This window comes from Candida albicans, chromosome 2 (assembly GCF_000182965.3).
Source record: "Candida albicans SC5314 chromosome 2, complete sequence".
NCBI lineage: Eukaryota > Fungi > Ascomycota > Pichiomycetes > Serinales > Debaryomycetaceae > Candida > Candida albicans.
The window spans coordinates 1,828,304-1,849,178 of record NC_032090.1 but is presented as its reverse complement, the minus strand read 5'-3'; the positions used below and the strand labels follow the sequence as shown (position 1 = coordinate 1,849,178).

General features: G+C 33.3%; 6 protein-coding genes across 6 annotated transcripts; 2 read left to right on the top strand and 4 right to left on the bottom strand. All coding sequences in view use genetic code 12, as the record gives it.

Moving 5' to 3' along the window:
- Position 1: 1 nt before the first annotated feature.
- CAALFM_C209040WA (uncharacterized protein) lies at positions 2–583 on the bottom strand (the record flags this gene model as incomplete). Its single annotated transcript, XM_707492.2, has 1 exon — positions 2–583. The coding sequence occupies one exon, from the start codon at positions 581–583 to the stop codon at positions 2–4; it is 582 nt and encodes a 193-aa protein (XP_712585.2).
- A 379-nt stretch (positions 584–962) lies between these two features.
- CAALFM_C209030WA (uncharacterized protein) lies at positions 963–1,539 on the bottom strand (the record flags this gene model as incomplete). Its single annotated transcript, XM_019475265.1, has 2 exons — positions 963–1,310; positions 1,384–1,539. The coding sequence occupies 2 exons, from the start codon at positions 1,537–1,539 to the stop codon at positions 963–965; spliced, it is 504 nt and encodes a 167-aa protein (XP_019330810.1).
- A 365-nt stretch (positions 1,540–1,904) lies between these two features.
- On the bottom strand, positions 1,905–4,250 carry CDC47 (DNA replication licensing factor MCM7; the record flags this gene model as incomplete). The annotated part of the gene is made up of 1 exon (XM_707494.2): positions 1,905–4,250. One exon carries the CDS (start codon positions 4,248–4,250, stop codon positions 1,905–1,907), a length of 2,346 nt encoding a protein of 781 aa, XP_712587.2.
- A 542-nt stretch (positions 4,251–4,792) lies between these two features.
- On the bottom strand, positions 4,793–6,304 carry STB3 (Stb3p; the record flags this gene model as incomplete). The annotated part of the gene is made up of 1 exon (XM_707495.2): positions 4,793–6,304. One exon carries the CDS (start codon positions 6,302–6,304, stop codon positions 4,793–4,795), a length of 1,512 nt encoding a protein of 503 aa, XP_712588.1.
- Positions 6,305–9,032: 2,728 nt separating this feature from the next.
- CAALFM_C209000CA (uncharacterized protein) lies at positions 9,033–9,644 on the top strand (the record flags this gene model as incomplete). Its single annotated transcript, XM_707496.2, has 1 exon — positions 9,033–9,644. The coding sequence occupies one exon, from the start codon at positions 9,033–9,035 to the stop codon at positions 9,642–9,644; it is 612 nt and encodes a 203-aa protein (XP_712589.2).
- A 5,779-nt stretch (positions 9,645–15,423) lies between these two features.
- CAALFM_C208990CA (uncharacterized protein) lies at positions 15,424–18,570 on the top strand (the record flags this gene model as incomplete). The annotated part of the gene is made up of 1 exon (XM_707497.2): positions 15,424–18,570. The coding sequence occupies one exon, from the start codon at positions 15,424–15,426 to the stop codon at positions 18,568–18,570; it is 3,147 nt and encodes a 1,048-aa protein (XP_712590.2).
- Between the last annotated feature and the right edge of the window lie 2,305 nt (positions 18,571–20,875).

Below are 20,875 nucleotides of genomic sequence, written 5' to 3'. Positions count from 1 at the left end.
ACTAATTACGATTCTTTCTAAACCCGCCTTTTCTACCTTTATTACCCTTGAATCCACGTTTATTATTACGTTTATGATGATTAAATTTCTTGTTTGATAAGGAATTATCCACTAATCCAATTTCTCTAGCCAATGCTGTTCCCAATTCAACTCCAAATTTCTCTACTCTTGCCAAATCTTTTTTTGCATCATTAGCAGCTTGTTCATCACCAAATTTTTCAGCACGTTGAACTTTTTTAGTTAATAATTCAATAGCTAATTGTTTCCTTTCTTCTGGAGATAATTGTTTTGGTTTTGGTTCTTCTTCTTCTTGTTGTTGTTGTTGTTGTTCTTTTGGTTGAATAACAGTTAGTGTGCTTTCATTTTCTTGTGTTTTTCCCTCTAATTTAGTTTCTGGTTGCTCTGGTTGTTGTTCGGCTACTTCTGGTTCTGGTTGTTGTTGTTGTGGTGGTGGTTGTTGTTGTTGAGTGTCGTGTTCATGTAATCTTTGAACTAAATCTGCTTTTTTACCTTCAATTGATAAACCTTTTCCTTTTAAAATCTCCTTTAATTGAGCTACTGTTTGAGTTGAATAATCTGACATTGTTAATATTATGTTCTCTTTAAATATCTATATGTATATGTATTGTCGAAAAAAGCAAGCTTGTTAAGCTTTATTCTTCTTTTTTTTTTTCAGAATTTTTTGTTATTGGGGCAATTTGCTTCAATATTAATTCTCGCGCATCATTTTGTTGAACAAGTAAAGCAAAAAAAAAAAAAGCGAGAAAAAACGTCCAAGATTTGTAAGGAACACACGTACATACTAATTACATAATGGAAGAGGCAATTCGTGGTAGAGAAAAGTATTGTGTTACACTTTTTCCACAGAATAAGTTGACTTCAAGGCTTAAGAACTTTCATTCATCTTGTTTTGGCTGTAAACTAAATTTGTAGAAACTATCTACTAATAGACTAGCTACTTTTTAAGTCACCGAAACTTCAATATCTAAAGTGAAAACCACTATTAGCATACTTAGATTCATTAATAGTATTATTAAAATAGTGAATCTTGTGGCTGGATAATAGTCATTCTGTAGTAAATCTTGAACTTGGAAATATCGTACTGCCCCAAAAATTAATGTTAACCCACTTAACACCATACATATACTACCTATTGGACGATTCAACCTTTCAATTGCTGAGGTCTTGGAATTGCTCTCCAAAACGCTTGCCTTTGATTCAACCCGATAGTACTGTAGGAATCCAACACCAAATGTTAGAAATGCAAGTGATGTTCTGACCCATGCTAAAAATGTTCTTTCATTCGCCATCTAAAGTACGAAAAACAGGGGAATCGTTAGTAAAAATAATGAATATGGGTCTTTTTGGGAAATTTAGACGTACATGATCTCGAGCAACTGCAGCCTGGTTCTTTAAAACCAATTGAAATTGGAAGAAATTAGAAACTTTAGTAAATATTCTCCATTTATTGGGTAGTTGAGGCAGTAGATCATTGGTTCTAGATGATTGTTGACTATCTTCTTTTTCTATTTCGGACATTGTTTGAAAATTGTTGACCTTTGATAAGGATTGCCACGAGGAATAACTTTTTTTTTCCACCTTTTTTTACGTTTTTGGCAAGAACGATCGCATCCGTTGTGGCTAGGGGAGATAATGACTGCCCCGTATTATTTTGAATGAGCCAGAATAAAATAGAATAGAATACCACAAGAAAAACGTGCTTCTCAAAAACTGAAATCGTTTACCAGAATCCTCCTGCTTCAACAAATCTTACAAATCGGTTGCTAACTAAATATTAAAAATACATTGACAAGATAATTCTACTTTTACATAAAAAACAAACAAACAGACAAAGAAAGAAACAAACTATAGTTTACAAACCATAAACACTAAACTCATTTTAATTACAATATTAAAAGATTCTCTCCATCATCAACCACTTGCCAGATTCCATCATATTCCATTATACAATGTTCAAATTGCTCCAATGTGAAACCTTTAGCAATGACTCTATCTTTGATTTGATCTAATGCAACTCGATCACCACCATCTTGGGTGACAATTGATTTGATAATGTTGTAGATCTTGGTAGTTGAACTTTCATCTTCAACTTCTCTTTCTTTATAAGAACTCTTACTCACTTCAATTAATCTAATGGCTTCATCAACATCATCCAATCTAACTTGGTTGTCAAATCTCAATCTTGCTGATGCTTGTGCCAATCTTAAAATTGCCAATAAACTTCTTGGTGTGACATGACTAAACTTTTTCGTTGATCCTTCGTTTCTGTGTGATTCTTTTCTCATTTTAACATATTCTTGCACGACATATTCACCAACTTCTTTAGCCACCACTGGTTTAAAAGTTTTTGCTCGAGAAATATATTCTCTAATGGTGTTAGAATCAACTGGAGTGAAATCCATGTCTGGTTGTTTGTTGTGCATATGAACATAGGCCACATGCTGGGCTAATTTTTCGTCATTTTCACGACTTGGTTGATCCAAAATTAAAAACATAATATCAAAACGTGACAACAAAGCTGCTGGTAAATTGATATTTTCATGTGGAGACAATCTTGGATTATATCTACCATATAATGGATTGGCTGCTGCCAAGATCGAAGTTCTGGCATTCAAAGTAGTAGTGATACCAGCTTTGGCAATAGAGATGGTTTGTTGTTCCATAACTTCATGAATCGCCGTTCTGTCGCTTTCGTCCATTTTATCAAATTCATCAATACAACAAATACCGTTATCGGCCAACACCAAAGCCCCACCTTCCAACACCATTTCATCAGTAATTGGATCTCTCATAACAGCTGCCGTCAACCCTACACCAGAAGAACCTCTACCAGTAGTATAGACCGATCTTGGAGCAATCTTACCAATGGCTTTCAATAATTGTGATTTAGCAACCCCCGGATCACCCATAAGACAAACATTAATATCACCTCTAATTTTCAACCCATCACCGATTTCTTTGGTGACACCACCACATAATAACAATAATAAAATTTTCTTAACATCCAAGTGACCATAAATTTCCGGAGCAATGGATTTGGCCAACTTATTGTAAACATCACCTTGAAGTAAAAGCTCGTCGATTTTGTCTTGTGCTTGACTCGATAATGTCATTGAATCATATTGCTTTTTGTGCTGTTTAACATGCTGAGCTTCTAAATAGGTTTCAGTCAACAACCCAGCTTTCAATGCACGATATCCAGTGTATGGACTTGGCATGAATATTCCAGATAAATCAACGGTATCACCAGGATTCATTGATCTGACCAAATCACCATTAACATGGACAGTTAAACTTCTTGGAATATGTCCAACAGGGACTTGACTTGATAATTCTTGGATTTTAACTTCTTGGAAAGCAGAGAACTTTGATGCACGGGTGGACATGAATAATTGACCCTTATTGTTATCATTAACACATGATGGTGAATTACATTCGGTTAATGGAGTGAATGTTTTGGAGTTGACTTCTTGGAAAATTTCGTAACCACATTTATCACAGGTATAAGCAATGACCAATGCACTTGGCTTGACATCGGAAACTCTAGTAACAATACCTCTAACAGTTATGAAATGACCAACAAATTTCCCCTTTGTTTGTCTCACCGATAAAGCCTTGGCATTGCTCAAGGGAACAAAATACAAACAGTATCTTCTTGTAAGTTTTGCTGGGAATAAATTGGCATCAGTCGGGTTGGCAATATTATCTTCCTGCCCACCAACATTTGCAGCAGCAGAATCAGGTTGAGTGAAACCATCTCTTAATTGATTGAACTCTTCGTTACTTTCTTGTTGCAATCTAGCATTACGTAATCTTCTCTGATGCAATATAACATCCAACACATCATCACGGTAACTTATTTCTTCTGTTGGTTCTGGCATAAGGTCATCAATCACTTGACTGAACAATTCGACGAAATGACGAGTATTGGTCAACATGGTTGGCAATAAACGACGTGCTTCTTGGTAGGTGTTGGATGAATCTGGATCATAATTAGTTAAGAATAATTTCAAGTCATCAAATTCAATATTTATACTGGTTTTCTGTCTATTGGCGACTTGTTGTAAAATATTCATATATTTACCTTCGTGGGTTTGATTGATTTCATCATCAATATCGATCATGCTATCTTTGAATTTGGTTATAAAGTCTTTGGCAATGGTTTTGACTTCATTGTAATTGACTTGTAATTGGACTGTAGGAAGCACAGCTGCCGTAGTGGTTGACATGTTGTGATTATTGCTTAACGATTGTAAAAAAAATAAAAATAAAATGTTAAGAAGAGTAAAAATCAATTTCCTTTTTTTTTTCATTTTTTTTTCCTTTCCTCTTTCCAATGTGGTGGTAGTGCTGCTGGTGCTGGTAGTGGACAATATTACAATATTCTTTTTGTTCTGTGAAAACAATTGGACGCGAAACCAAATCGCGTCGGTTTCCTAATTGGGTTAAATTATTACTTACCTATCAAATGTCTATCAAAACTTTAATCGTTATCAACAGAATTGTCTAAAAATAAACTTACACATGTAAATGGTAGAAAGTAAATTGAAAATATAATATTAATAAAGAAACAAACTATAACAGTAATAATAACAATAATAATAAGCATATATAAAATAAGATAAAAAAAAAGTAACTTTGAAACAAATACATATGTTGAAGAGAATAGAATACCCATAAACCGAAAACCACCCAAACTAAATCAAACTAAACCCGTAAAAACTGAAACACAATTTTTTATACCTTGTATAGTAATACAACATTCTATTGCTTATACTGACATTAGATCAACTAATGCAAAGGCAGCAGATTTTTCTTCTTCATCAACACCACTGGAATCAATATCATTTCTTAAAGCGGCAGGAATACTGTTTTTGCGATTCTTACGAAGAGATTCAGGACCCATAGCAGCCCAATCCTCTTCATCAGTATCGTCAGAACTTGTTTTCACATTGGATAATGTGGATCTCACGTGTGATTCATTGAATGAAGATTTTCTTCTTTGGTTTTTTTGTTGTTGTTGCTGTTGCTGTAATTTTTGTTGAAACAGCAGCAGTTGTTGTTGATTTAAATTGTAATGTTCGTCATAAGCCACGGACGTGGCTGGTGATGAGCTAAATGAAATTGGCGGAGGTGGGGAACTAATCAGAACACTTGAGTTTTTTGCTGACGAGACAATGTAATTATCTAAATTCTCTATTGAGTTTAATCTCGATCTAGTGTTGAACAAATGCTGTCTGTAAGGTTTGGTGATTGAATTGGATACCGAAGACGACGATTTTCTTCTTCGACTAGCAGAACTTGCCATGTTCCCAGAGCCATTGATTGCTCCAACTTCTGGGGGCGGACTGATCTTTATTGGAACTCTTCTAGCAAATTTAATAGGTGGGCTGCCAAGAACAGTATGTTCTGATATAGCAGTTATTGGGTTACTCACACTTGAGCTGGCCCTATTTTTCTCATCAAAGGCAAACATTTCTTCGTCGGAAGATTCAGTATCAGATAAAGCATACTCATCTATTCCCTCTTGATCGTCGTCATCATCATCGTCACTTGATTCTGAAGCAATAGCATTATCGATACTTTCATTTGGTAATTTAATGTTGTGTAATGATTTGACATGGTTAGTTATGGACTCTCTACGTGAATTCAATCCAGCACCAGAGCCAGCACCAGCGCTAGCACTAACCAGTTTTTTCTTTTTCGACCAACCTAATTTCAAATTCAGTTGATTTCTCAAATCATTGACATTGATTAATTTCTCATTAGCAGACCCATTACCACTACTACCAGAAGTATTGGCATTTGATGATTTCTCGGTTCCTTCAGTCACAATATAATCCGAATCTATTTTCCGAACCGCCCATTGTCCCCAACCAATCTTTTCAAATACAACATTATTCACAGTATCGGTTTGTTCCATGGCGGCCATAATTAATCTACGTTGTTTAGATAACGATAATAACTCAAATGATGGTACTTCCAACGCCAACTGAGAAGTAATATGACGTATTGGCAATGGTCCTTTGCGTATAAGTAGATTGGCCAAACGTGTTGGGGTAATCTTGGATGCAACCTGAATACCTTCTGGGGATGAAGTGGACAACAAAGTCTTTTTAGAATCTGATTGTTGAAGGGATGGTTCTTGAGATTGTTGTTGCATTGAAGTTTGTGTTGTTGTTGTGGGAAATTGTGAACGAGGTTGTGACTGTGATTGTGGCTGGGGTGGAGGTGTCGGGTCGTTCATTAAACTTGCAAGTGAGATTGGAGATCTTGATGTCATATTGATATCAAAATAATAATATAATAAATGGAAAAGTGAAAAGAAAAATGAAAGGAAAGGAAAGTAATTTAAAAAAAAAAAAAAAAAGAAAATAAAGGGGGAGGGAGATAATAAATTGAAAAATGTGAAAAATTAAATAAAAACAGCAAAAGAAAAACAAACTTTCTGAGGAAATAAGCGGAAGCTAATATATATTTGCTGTTGTTTGATAATTTATGGGGCAGGAGGAGGGAGGAGGGAGGGAGAAAGTGTTGGCGTGTACTTTGGTTAGTTAGCTTATTCTGCGACAATCACCAGAAAAAAAAAAGGAATTGAAAATGACACACGCAAGAAAAAAAAACCACAACTAAATTGCGAGTGATAATAAGAAGTTAGAAAGGTGAGTTAATTTTGAAAAATATGAAAAATTTCAGAAGTTAACCTCCCCAAAAAAAATAAATAACAAACAAATTGAAATTTAACCAAAATCCTAAAGTGGAAAAATTATTCACTAAACAAGACTTGGAATTGGGATTGTCTGGGTGAGTGAATTAAAATCAACAATACTTTATTGTAAGTTCTAGTTAAAAAAACAAATATAATGACCAGTTCTAAAATTAGATTTAATTTCTTCTAATAAAAAAACAATTCTTTTAATAAGGCAAGGTTAGGTGTATGAATGACTAGTTTTTGTTGTGGATGTATGCGATATTAAATTTTATGACACACTTTCAAAGTTTTGATAAGCAAATTATGAAATTTGAAAACCCAAAAAAGAACAACAACAACAACTAGAAGTGTAATATTCAATATTTGTTAAAAAAAATATTGTGAAATTTGCTTAGCTATATCTTCCAGAGTGTGAATAGACTTGTTGTTGTGGTTGTAGCAGTTGCAGAAACTGTGAGTGGAGGAGGGGGGGAATGAACGGTTAAAAAAATGCGGCGATAAAATACTTGTATGACCTTAAACCAAGTACAGTATCAGAACTAAAAGAAATTATTGAATGACTAAAACTAGAGTTTCGTTTCAAAAATCACGTAAATCTGTTCTCTCAATTGGTTAAAATGTAGATGTTTATGACTATGCAAAAGAAACTAACACTTTAAAGGGGGAAGTGGGGCGGAGAAGTGCTTTCGGGAGGTGCACAGAACAAAGTTTGAAACAAAGGTCTAGGTCGTGCGTGATTTGATAAGAACCGATAGTAATTTGTAAAATCTTATCTTTTGCACCTGACTGATAAAGTTTGCACGTGATCTGAGATATTAATTTTGTGGGGAGTTGGTATATATATATATATAATGAAAAATACCACAACTCCTAGTATGAATGTGAATGAATTGGTAATTGGTAGACTAGGCTTATAATGGAAATTGACTTATGACTATTATAAGAAGCGCTTCGAATATCTTGAACAGGGGTGTGGGAAGTATATATGGCTGAAATTGATCTAGTATTACTAATATGTAAAAAATAAAAAACTGTCAAACAAAGATACTTCAAAAACAATATTGACTCAATGATTATTAATATATAATTCTACAAAAGAGAAACTAAAAAGAAAAAAAGAATTTTTATAAAATAGGATTATAAAAAATACAAAGTCAGGTAAAATTTAAACAGAATACAAGGGGAACTTGATGGATATTTATATTCTTCCAAACTCTTTTGTGTTCAATATTTCAAGTTTGAGAGGTTTGGAAATTTATTGTAAATCCTTTATACCATTGTATGGGTTACCAGCTGCAGATTAATAAAGACCCAACCAATGAACAGGTTAATCTAAATGATAAATTTATCTTCCACCCCTCCCCCACCTCCTGCTCCGGGGGATCTTACACTGCCATTGTTACGCTGCTACCACCATCATCACCACTACCACTACCACTACTTTCCCACCACACGAGGCCACGAACAAATTTATGCGAAAATGCAGGTAGCTAATACATGCCACTAGGTATATAACTATTATTGTTGTCACTCAGAATCTAGTGGTGTTGATAAGAGGGCTGTTTCCTTAACAATTGCCAAACTAAAGTACCTTGACAACCTTTACACGATGCACAACAGGCTAATGTTACCACCACAATTACTACCACTATTGTCTTAATTCCATAAATAATAGTTTATACTAACCACAAAATCAAGAAAAAAAGAGGAATCTGGCCCTTCTGTTCTGTTATCATTTTGTGAACACAAAAATATATCTGTAGCTCACTGTAGTAGTAGTTACTTCTCATTTTGTCAAGGCCAAATTGTGTTGGTGCACACTGCATACATATAAAATTCCGATTACGATGTTACATTACTTGAAAGTTACAATAAAGTTACAATCAAAATAATAATTGCAAACACCATGTCACGGTCTATGTTTTTTCAACTGTGTACTAAGTAATTACCAGAAAAGTATAAACTCAAACCAAAAAAAATAAAGGTTTTTTTTCTTCAGTATTATTCATTTCAGTTAATTCTAACTCTAATTGGTTCTATGGGTTGGCAATTTATTTAGATTCATTACACAAATTACACAACATACAACAATCAACGGCGAAAATGTTAATTTATTTACTAACATACAACAGCGAGAATGTAATATGCGATTTTTACTATGTACAGTTATTATTAGTCCAGATTAATATCGACAAGTTTCATTTGTATGTTATCTATTAAATTGTGTGCATGCTCCTTATTGCCTCGCCTGTGCCTACTGAAATTGGCGAGTAAATTATTATTTGTATAGGACTACTTCATGTTATATGTACTTTTCAATCCACACACATTACTACTATATATTGTTTGTGCTCTTTGTGGATTTAATATGTGGCTATTTTATTATCTGCAAGAAATTAAAAGAAAAAAAAAACCTCTAACGAGGGACAAAATCAACTGCGGAAAAAAAAAATATTCTTCCCAACAACAAATCAACCATTACATTCTTAATCCATATGGAATGCCGTCACCTTCATCATCATTACTAATAACCCCACAATTGCCATCATCTACAATTGAAACTATAACAAATGCAATTAAACTTTATGGGAACAATCTACCTACCGGAAAACTAATAGTCTTCACCTACATCTCATCCTTGAAACCACCAACAACAACATCGCCATCTCTTTCTGATTCAGCAATTTCTATTTCATCTGAAGATTTGCAAATTATCGGGTCATGTGAATTGTCCACCTGTCAACCACTTTCTATGGAATTTTGCAACGCCTTGAAATTGAGTATTTTAGCGGCTCTCGACGAAACCCAATTGGGTGATAATACTACGAATAAAGTCGTTTATTTTAAAGATAACGAAAACCAACAGATGATTGGTCATTTCTTGAATCAATTTTTGATTGTCTATACTTAAACAAAGAGGGAGAACAATAATTTGAGTACAGCGTCAGAGACGATAAACCAAATAAGACTCTTTCCCCCACCCCCTCCTCACACCTCCCAATTTCCCCCTTTTCTTTTCAATGAGTTAGAACTAATTTTAATCCCATTCTTTTGTTCCTTGATCTTCCTTATTTTAAATTATTTTGTCCTTTTATTTTATTTTAGTTAATATACAGGCACTTAAAAACAATAGAATATTCTTAGGATAATAATTAAAACCCAATATATGAGTCTTTCTCTTGAAAGTATGACATTCAAATATCTATTCCGTTATGATATTAGTTTAATAATTACAACTCAACAATAGTAGATTTAAATGATGCATGATAAAATAGAGCAATTTATAGAATGTTACTATGTTGTAATGCTTGATGCACAAATAATTACCACCACCATTCCTATTCTTAACACCACAATTGTAATTCTACTTTTTTTTGTTGAATTTGAACAATGGAAAGCTAATACTCGGATGAGGGGGGCCGGTGGGTTGGCTTACTGTAAAATACCTTTACAAAAATAAACTGGAAAACAATATAGACACAGATACACGCACACTTTATAATTAAGGGGGTAATAGAGGGTATAATACACCATGATACAAACTTTAGCGTTCTCTTATTTTTGAATTATAGTACCTATTGTGTCGTTGTCTGAGTCCGATATCTCCGTGAAAGTTATAGGGGATAACCCAAGAAAGGAGGTAGTAGTTTCAAATTTTAGTATTTAATAACTAACAATGGACAATCTAGGTTAACAGATGCATGCTAGTTGCTTATTGCTTGTGCATATTGGTAATGGCTTGCGTGAAAAGTACTAAGAATATTAGCTCAGCCGATTTTGTTGAACTAACACCTTTTGCCTTACAAACAACAACTACATCACAAACATAGCAGGTTGCATTGAAACTGAAGTTGTCCGGTTGTAATATTCTGCTGAGTATTCTCCACAATAGCACTCTTTTGTATAGAACAATTGAGGAGGAATTTGCTATAGAAACGTGACATTTCCTAAACAAGGGTAAATTGAAGTAGAATACAAAATCAATTACAATACAATTAGAAAAATAAAAAAAAAAGGTTAATTGTCCTACCTCCCCTTCCAAATAGTTCATTGTTTTAATTTTCTTGTTAAAGCGGCACAAGATTATACAATCAAGCTTTTTGTAGTTTGTTAAAACTATAAAGTTTTGATAAATTGTTTTACGAATTATACTAATAAATGTTTTGTGCATGAGGTTCGCCGAAACCTACCGTGTGGTGTATTTGTCTATCTCTTTCGTTTCAGCTTGTGCTCATCAGGTAGGAAAGCTCGTTATATTTAGTATTCGGGCAAACAACATTGCATTGTTGATTACAGATATCTATGGAAGAAAATGAAAAAAAAAAACGAATGCAGTAAATAACAGTAATACAAACAAATCATACCTACACTTCTTTATGTGACGCCTGAGTCAAATATTCTATAATTTGGAATGGTAAAGATAATTTTGACTCTTGAATTTCCTGTTTTTCTACTATTTTTATTTTTCATTTAAAGTTTTGAATTGATTAAAAGACTAAAAGCAAGGTATACTAGATGTATATTCCCCATGAGACAATAGGTGAAAATTGATTATTATTTCATTTCAAATATTGTTAAAGAAAACTCAATTGGAATAAAACTGTGCTATCGTTTGTTATTTGATGTTCATATTAAGTTAATCATTTATATCAACCAATGAACGTGGTCAATTTAAAGTTGTGTTCCCCTCTACTTGCTATTTTTGGAATAAACTATTAAAGGTTTGCTGTTATTCTCTATCGATAATCCCTGTAAACTTTGTTTGCATCTATTGTCACATTCTATTTGATTTAGAGTATTTCCCTTTTAGTTATATGAAAAATAAAAGTAAAAAAAAAAATTTCAAAGTTAATTCAAATTAATGGTCCAAAATCAAGAGCTTGTTTTCAACATGCAAAGACTTGTACTGTTTAAATTTCAAGGGGTGGTGGTGGTGGGTGCTTACAATACTTTGTTCATTCTTTCTCATCCCCACTATTATTGTCTTTTCTATCTTTAGTGTCCAGTTCCTTCAATTCTTTGTTTTGTCAGCTTAACATATTTCTTTTGTCGTCTAACACGTAAAATACAATTCTACTTCAAGAAAGAAGATTAAAATTGAAAGCACTAATAAGGCTTGCATGTATAATTCTTTTGCTATGTTTGTTTGTTGGTTTCCCTTTCAAGAAAAAATTATAACATCTATGAAAATTGAAATAACAATATACCTCCAAAAGTTTATTATATTTGAGCAAATTTATGGATACCAAATTTTTGAAAACAGCTGTAAATACCAGATTGATTTGCACATTGTATGTTTGAGAGTATACCAAAACCCAAAAGATAATTAAAAATAATGACGGCTATCCTTTCTGAAGACAAATAGAAGAATGACTGAACTCAGGAATTTTTTGTCTCTCAACTTATTTGTTTCTTTCATATATTATATTCATGTCAATAATTATTATATTTATTTCAATCAATTCAAAAAGTACTCTTTACATATTAAACTTCTCAACAAACATTGAATAGCCGTGGTTACTTAAAATTTAGTAGAAAAGCAAAAGCAAAAGCAAAAACGCAAAAAATGTGTTTATTGCCAAGTAGTTTAGGTTAACAATTGTGCAAATTATTTGTTTGATTTTCTGTTGAATGAACAAGAAAGGAAACTCGATGCTTTGTTCTGGATCCTTCATGGCCAAGCCATTTCTTTTGAGTATGTGCCACATAGAGCAAAGAAAACTATTATTGAACAGGAACATTACTGATAATTCCTCTTCTGAATTTCATAGATTGTCATTATCTGTTTCCACATCAAATAAAAATCTCTTGAAATTAGTATAATTGCAAAGAAAGAAGAAGCTCTGTTTCTTTGTATATCAACAGAATGCGTATACGATTAAACTTGAAAACAAAAGAAAGAAAAGGATGCTAGATACTGTCAAACTTATTTTATCTTGTAAAACAATATACACATGTTAGCTCGATCAAGCTATAAATAGTGTCATTATTTATATTATTTAGATGTCAAAGAGGAAACGGAAAAAGAAACAAAAGCTAATTGAAATTTTAAAGCTATAAAGCTGTTTATTATTTTGAATGGATGTTTAAAATAATAAGGATATTTGTTGGTCTCTCATTATTGAAATAACCAGAACTATTTCTAGTAATAACTTTAACAGAAATAATGTCAGCAAAAATTAGACAATCCAGCCAAAGCATTGTGAGAGTGAATAATTCTATTTCCAGCCTAAATATCCTACTGATACTAGTAGACTAAGAAAACAAAAAAGCAATTTAGAAGAACCCCCAAAGACAGGATATTTTAAAGGTGAGAATATTATATTTGCTTTATTGTTCAATTAAGTTGGATTCTATGAATTTCTTTTTCCCTTTTGCTTTAAGTAATGGCGGCAGTAAATAAGTAACAAGCAAGAACTAAAACAGTATACAAAAGAGAGAGTGCTTTGCTTATCAGAGAAACAATCAGCTTTGTATTTCATCAGTACCAATCCACACCACATAAACAATACTGCCTGAAGACTTGATGTCTACACTATGTAAACAGATAAGCTGTAATTCGTATATTTAAACACTTGGTACATTCAATAAATAGCTCTACAGTTTGGCTGACTATAAATATTAGATAATAAACGTCTTTAGTTTTAATGACTGTACATAAGTGTTCCGAAATATTCCATTAACTGTTTAGACGTCCCGGTACTAATTATCCTTATAGTACGGACAACAAACAAAAACAAAAAATTAACTCACTTGTATCAATACAGAAACTAATTAATGATGGCACCCGCGATGAAAATTATATTTCCACTTATAACAGCTTGAAATGATTTATTATAAGCTTAATGCTATTGTGTAATCGTTTCCAAATTAGGAAAATATTGTCATGAACGAAAACCCGCATGCAAAGACATTAATGAACATAAACTTATTACAGACTAGATCATCACCTTAGAAAGTTTTCTAAAATTACATATACTCTGCTTCTTGTTTTGTGATATATGATCTGGAGAATGGGATAAATATCGATGTTTAGATACGTTGCCAAACTCAAGTGGAAAATGGCGACGGCTGCAAAAAAAAAAAAGAGAATACAGAACAACGAGCATACTTCAAGACATTTTCTTGTCTATTCATCCCATTAATTATAAATAATCAATCATATAATACAAATTGTTGAAAAAAAAGGAATTACTTGAATGGAATATCCTATTTTTTATTAGAATAATGATCAGAGTTTACATCAAATTATCTTCTTTTTTCTTGGAAGACAACAAATTATATTCTTACAGAATTAAAACGGAAAATAAAACCAATGATGAAAAAAACTAGACTTCAAAGATTGTTTGAGCTATTTCAGCTTAGACTAACACTAGCAGGCAAGAGCAAAATAAAGCAGTTTCGTTACTTGGTAATAAAAGTAAGCAATTAAGATTTACAGAATGACCAATCAGTAAGTAAACCAACCTCATTATCCATATATATTCTTTCTAGACGTAAAGGGAGATACCATTAACATTCAACAAAAAATAAAGGAAACAGAAAAAAAAAACCCTCACAACTATTTTCTCTTTAAAGTCTTTCACTAACTACATAGATATTATTCAACATAAAACTTTTCATTGACTTCTTCTGGTTTTTCTCGTGACTAGTCCTAGTACTACTAATCACAATTATTATTTTTGACCTTGACATTGACCTTGACCTGGTTTTCTTTTTCACTTTTTACTCTTTGCTATGTATGTTTATTTCGGGAATTTTACTTATCCGTTTTTGTCCAGCTCAAAGAACATCTTAATTTTCCACAATTCGAAATAGTACACGACACCTGAAATTGAATTTATCAACAAAATAATACAGTTGTTGAAAAACAAAAAGGAAAGAACCAACAAAAAATATCCTCTGGGATACAGACCTGAATATAAAACTCAAGTTGTAATGGAGGTATTGCAATGATATTTCACAGTTTACCAATTTGCTTAATTTGCCTTTATTCTGTATTGGTTTCAGACTTTGCTAGTACCAACTAGTGAAAATAGTCGATATCAGTATATTTTGATTCGCTAGTTTCATATTGTCACCAAAACCCTACTTTCTTCTTCTGTTCCAGTATGAGAAAAATGACAAAAAAAAAATATCCAGTGCTGTTTTAATAATAATGTTTAATGATAAATTAATGGCATGATTTATTTCACGATCACAGTTAAGTATCCATTTGAAGCATTATTTTTTCTTGAAAAAGGAATGTGTTTTGCGTTTTATTTTGTCATATTATTATTGGATCTGACTTTTGACTTAGTTTGCAAATAGAAATAAAGTAAAGCAAGCAATAAACAAGTTTTGCTAGGCAAAAAAAAAAGAAATGGCCAAGACAAATTCAACCCTTGATTGCAAAATATTTTGCAAGAAAACAAAAGCAGAACCTAAAACATCGAGAATAGCATGGTCATACAATGTTTAATAAAGTAGAAAATTATCATAACTCTATGGTAATAATAATTCTTGAAGGATGGGAAAGAAAAAGAAATCTTTTTACTGAAAATGGGTATAAAAGGAGGTTGACATTCTTCGGTTAATGAAGTGTAATGATTTGTTTTCAGTCTTAATCATAAGAATTTTATTCAATCCAAAGACACACCATATAATAGTGACATACAAACAGAGAAAAATCGTTCATATATATTCTGAACATGTTGCTCAATACTGCAATTCATTACTGGATATTTTTATTGTCCATTGTTAGTTCATCTTGGATCAAATATCCAATTGAAATTTCAAGTATTCCAGGATGGCACAAAGAACCTACAGATATTAAGGAAGCTCAAAATGTATGTGATAAAGATTCTGAAATAAATAACGACTTATATTGTTACCCTCAATGCTTCAATAAGGAAGATGATCAGCCAAAATTAGACCGCTGTTGCTTTAATGAAAATGGTAGAGTTTTGTATGTCTCGCCATGTACTGTTGAACCTGAAAATGAAGCCACGACTACTGAAGTAGCTGCTGATCAAACTGAGACATTGCCAGCAGCCGATTCTACTAGTGCTGCTACAAGTACTGTGACTGCTGACCTTGAAAAGTACCCTCAATGTTTCAATAAAGAAGACGACCAACCAAAAAGAGAGAATTGCTGCTTTGATGACAATGATAGAGTATTATACCCAAAGCCATGCTATGCCACGTCTGAAGATTTGGTTACGACAACAGATAATGCTACTATCGAAACAACATCTCTGGTTACGACAGACTTAACTAGCACCACAACCACTAGTACAGTCGATGATGTTAAGAAGTACCCACAATGTTTTAATAAGAAGAACGACAAACCGAAGAGAAAGCATTGTTGTTTTGATAATGATGGTAAAGTATTGTACCCAAAACCTTGTTCTGTGACATCTAAAGGTCTGACTACCAAAACTGGTGATGATACCATTATACCAACGTCACTGATTACAACGGACTCGAGTAGTACAACAGCTACTAGTACAATTGATGATGTTAAGAAGTATCCTCAATGTTTCAACAAGAAGAACGACAAACCAAAACGAAAACATTGTTGCTTTGATAATAATGATAGAGTGTTGTACCCAAAACCTTGTACTAAAACTTCCGAAAGAACAGCTTCAACTACAGCTAAAAACACTACGGAATCAGAATCAAGTTCTGCAACTACCTTACCAGATTCCACTACTGAATCAGAATCTGTTTCCTCGACTTTTACATCAGATAGCAGTACTGAATCAGAATCAATATCTTCAAATACCACATCAGACGCTAGTGACAGTACTGAAACTCATGATATCAATAGGTATCCCCGATGTTTCTTCAAATATAGCAACCAACCAAATAGAAGCCGTTGTTGTTTCAACAGCCAGTACCAAGTGTTGTACCCATGGCCATGTGGTGGTTCATCTGAAGATATAAATGCATCTGCTACCGATGATTCAGCTGATGAGATTTCACAAACAACCACAGATTCATCCAGCACTGCCACAGACATTGAAGATGGGGACGATGAAAACAATGATATGAAGGAGTACCCCCAATGTTTCAACAAACAGGATGACCAACCAAAGAGAGAGCACTGTTGTTTCGATGACAATGACAGAGTGTTATACCCAAAACCATGTGGTTCCTCTGATGATGCGAACACATCTTCGACCGATGATTCAACTGATGAAATCTCACAGACAACCACAGATTCATCCAGCACTGCCACAGGCATTGATGATGGTGACGATGAAAACAATGATATGAAGGAGTACCCCCAATGTTTTAATAAAAAAGACGACCAACCAAAGAGAGAACACTGTTGTTTCGATGACAATGACAGAGTGTTATACCCAAAACCCTGTTCTGAGACTTCGGAGACTTCAGAGAGTGAAACTACAACCATAGGAGAAACCACTACGGAATCTGAATCGGTTTCAGTCACTACCTCATCAGATGACAATATAGAATCAGAATCAATCTCTTCAACTACCACATCAGACGCTAGTGACAGTACTGAAACTCATGATATCAATAGGTATCCCCATTGTTTCTTCAAATATAGCAATCAGCCCAACAAAGATCGTTGCTGCTTTAACAGTCGGTACCAAGTGTTGTACCCATGGCCATGTGATGGTTCATCCCAGAGTACAACTACAACAGTACTGATAAGCATTAGTGGAACCGAGTCATCATCTGTCACAACTACTTTCGATGAAAATCTTGGTACTTCGAGTGAGTTAACGATATCTTCCAGTAGTGACCTTATTTCCACAAGCCAAGATATACCTCAAGCTACTACAATTAACAATTCCACTACCAGTATTGAATCATCAGCAAATGGAAGCACACTTCCGTTGACCCAACCAATTTTATCAGTATCTGAATTTGAGTCCTCAGTAAGTGATGCTACTAATTCAAATAGCAATAGCAATCCTACATTTACCGCGGAAGGTGGTCATTCATCTGATGAAATGCTCAGAACAACTGACAAAAATAACTCCTTAACTAGTAAATCGGTTGCTACTCCAACTGAGACTAGTTGGCTCAATAGTGTTGCTGGTACCTCGAGCAAGGAAGATATGAGAACATCCACAGGAACCATCAGCTCATTTAGTGAAGTAGCTACTACTGAAATGATATCTTCCCCAAGTGAAACTGGTAACCCAAAGAAATCCAGTGCAATTGATTATGGAACGAATAGTGATATTACAACACTGACAGGTAGATATACCAGCTTAAGGGATAAAACTGTTTCAACTCTTCAAGAAGATGCAGGCATTGAATCAACCACAGTTGAAGGTATTACAAAAACTGTACACACAACTGTTTATGTTACCACTTCCCCTGATAACTCGATTACGACTGAAACTGCTGTGGTTGTAGTTGTAACCAACGACTCTACTGCTACAACCTATACTGAAATCATTCAAACTACTGTCGTTGAAGGCAAAACGTTGACAACTGCTATTCCAATTCCTCAAGATGAAATCAACAAAATAAAAGTGATAGAATATAGTACTATACTTCCAACCACTTTACCAAACGGCCAAGTGACTAGTGTCATTGAAAAAGTTGCAGTTGCCGTCAATGGTCAAGGACAAAAAGTTACAAAGACGGCTCCAATTGAATTGGGTGCTTATACTACGAAAGGTTTTGAAATCATTCAGGACAGCAATGATATTGGAAATTCAGTAGCAGAAGGGTATAATCCATCTGCTGGGCTTGGTGGCTCAACTCTAGTTGCTCCGATAGCTGTCGTTTCAAATGAAAATTCGGCGTCATTGCCTAAAGTTAATCTGTTATTAGTCAAATTCTTGCTTTTGGTATTATTGATTGTTTAAATTCCAAAATTGTGATTATTTATAATTTTTTTTATTACTATTCATCATCTATCACCTATCTTTTTTTTTAACTATTTGCTGTATCTATAGCAAATAAGATTATTTTTAAATACTTTATACTTTTCTAGTTTATATAATATGAGTTTTATTTTAATATCAAATATATTTCTGTATGATCGATTAAAACTTTTAGTATGATTGTTAGAGCTTTAATGTCAAAAGATAGTTTGCTTTCATGTTTCTCTATCATCAGGTGTATGTGAATTTTCTCTCAAAATGAATATATATTGGACGAAATCCACCACTAGTAGTGTCTAAAAAAGTGTAGGTAGATTCACACAGATCATAAAATAGTGTAAAGTAATTAAAGACTAAATGGGTATCATTATTTTCTTGAGTTTTAAAAGAAAAGTGTGGTTGTTGTTAATGGATGACAAATCTATGAACACACAACTGCTCATTTACGAAAAACTGGAAAACTGGAACGGAAGTTGGCTGAATAATTGCTACATCTTTTTATCAATTCTCCATTACTGTTGGTCCCACTCTACCAATATGCACACATACACATCCATTTTGAGTATTTTGTGTAAACAGAAATCTTATGCATAATCTATAGGGTACTAAGAATTCTCTGGTTTCCCGAACTTAACGGGAATAAGACCAATAATTTTTATATTGTTCAACATTAGTCATACTACTTAAGGCGGGTATTCTCAAAAAGTAACCAATATGTGGATGAATATATATTTGAACTTGGAGGTGGATAAATATCATTGCCAAGATTTCATCCAACATCTCAACGAATTTTGAATGAAAAAGTTCCAATTACAATGTAGAAACACTCAGTAAACAATCTCACGGTTAATTATATACTCTACAATAACCATTTGTGACTTATCAACAACACAATAGCAAAACACAGGGTAACCATAAGTGGTAATAGCAACTACATTAAAGAGTAAAGTCGGTGTACAAATGACTTATGGTCTCGTAGAATTCCCAACACATCTTTGCCTATTATGCAATCGAAAAATATAATAATTCTTTTTCGGGCATTTGTACACGCATACACACAATGCAAAAAAATTTTCACACTTAACCATCACCAGAACAGTTGAAGATAAGGAACCACAAAATAAGAAGCATCATTGAATAATAATTTTTTTAATTTTTAAAGGAAAAAGGAAACCAAAACTCGGATATATGACATCTTTTACTCCTACTTTTTAGTTACGCTACTTCAGTTTTCTTTCTATTGAAGAGCCATCATGCCATGATCAACAAAATGGAAAAAACACATAACAACGATACAAACAAATAAGCACGATGATTAGTGATATATCAAGATTGGAAAACATTTTGAGGCTAAGATTTCGGTCCACTTTCCAAAACCAAGCTTAAACACCCAACAGATGCATGGTCTAGTGATTGGAAATAATGGAACAAAAACTTTCGTGTGGTTGAATGGTAATGCATACTTGGTGATAATGAAAAATGCCGTTGTCAACTAACAACTATCCCCTAAATAAAGAGTTAAATATTGATTCAAGAACTAAAACAAATACATCCTCAAGTCTAAGGGAATTGTTTCAATCCTACATTGAATTTGTTGGAAAATGAATAGGTCTATTAAATATGGGATATATTAAAATGAAAGTTTTTGGTCTAGCTCAATAGTAGAACTGTGACTAATTGTCAAGATGTCAAACATATTACTAGACACCGAAATCTCAGTTCTGTCTGTTCACACACATTGATTTTTACCCACATCCAAGCATATTGACTTTAATATGCAATCTTTGTGCTTAGTCTATCGTTAAATAATACCGAATTTTGAACACATTCATATCCAATTTGTTAAATCGTGATACCAATTTGTATTACACAGTGTGATTTTGAAGTTACTAATGCCTACTGGCTTTTGCAGTTCATAACCATAGGATGATTTGTTTCCACAAAACGATAAGCTGAAATATAATATTGAAAATCTTTCGCAACAATTTACGGTGTGGTTTTTAATATTACTTTTCATCTTGCATTAATCGTATAAGCCTTGATCGGATTCGATTTTCCAAGCAGTGTTCATCTTTACTGGACAAATATCACATAAATTTACTATTCTTAGTGTCATTTACCTTCCGTTTTTTCTTGTGAAAATTGCACCATTTGGTTCAAGTGTTCAAGCTTGATGTGTGATTTAGTATTTTTTTTTTAAATAGGGGCTGGGAGATGTGGAATAAAAGCTCTAAAAATAGCTGACACTTTATATCATTTGATTATGGAAGGATCTTTTCCATTTTAA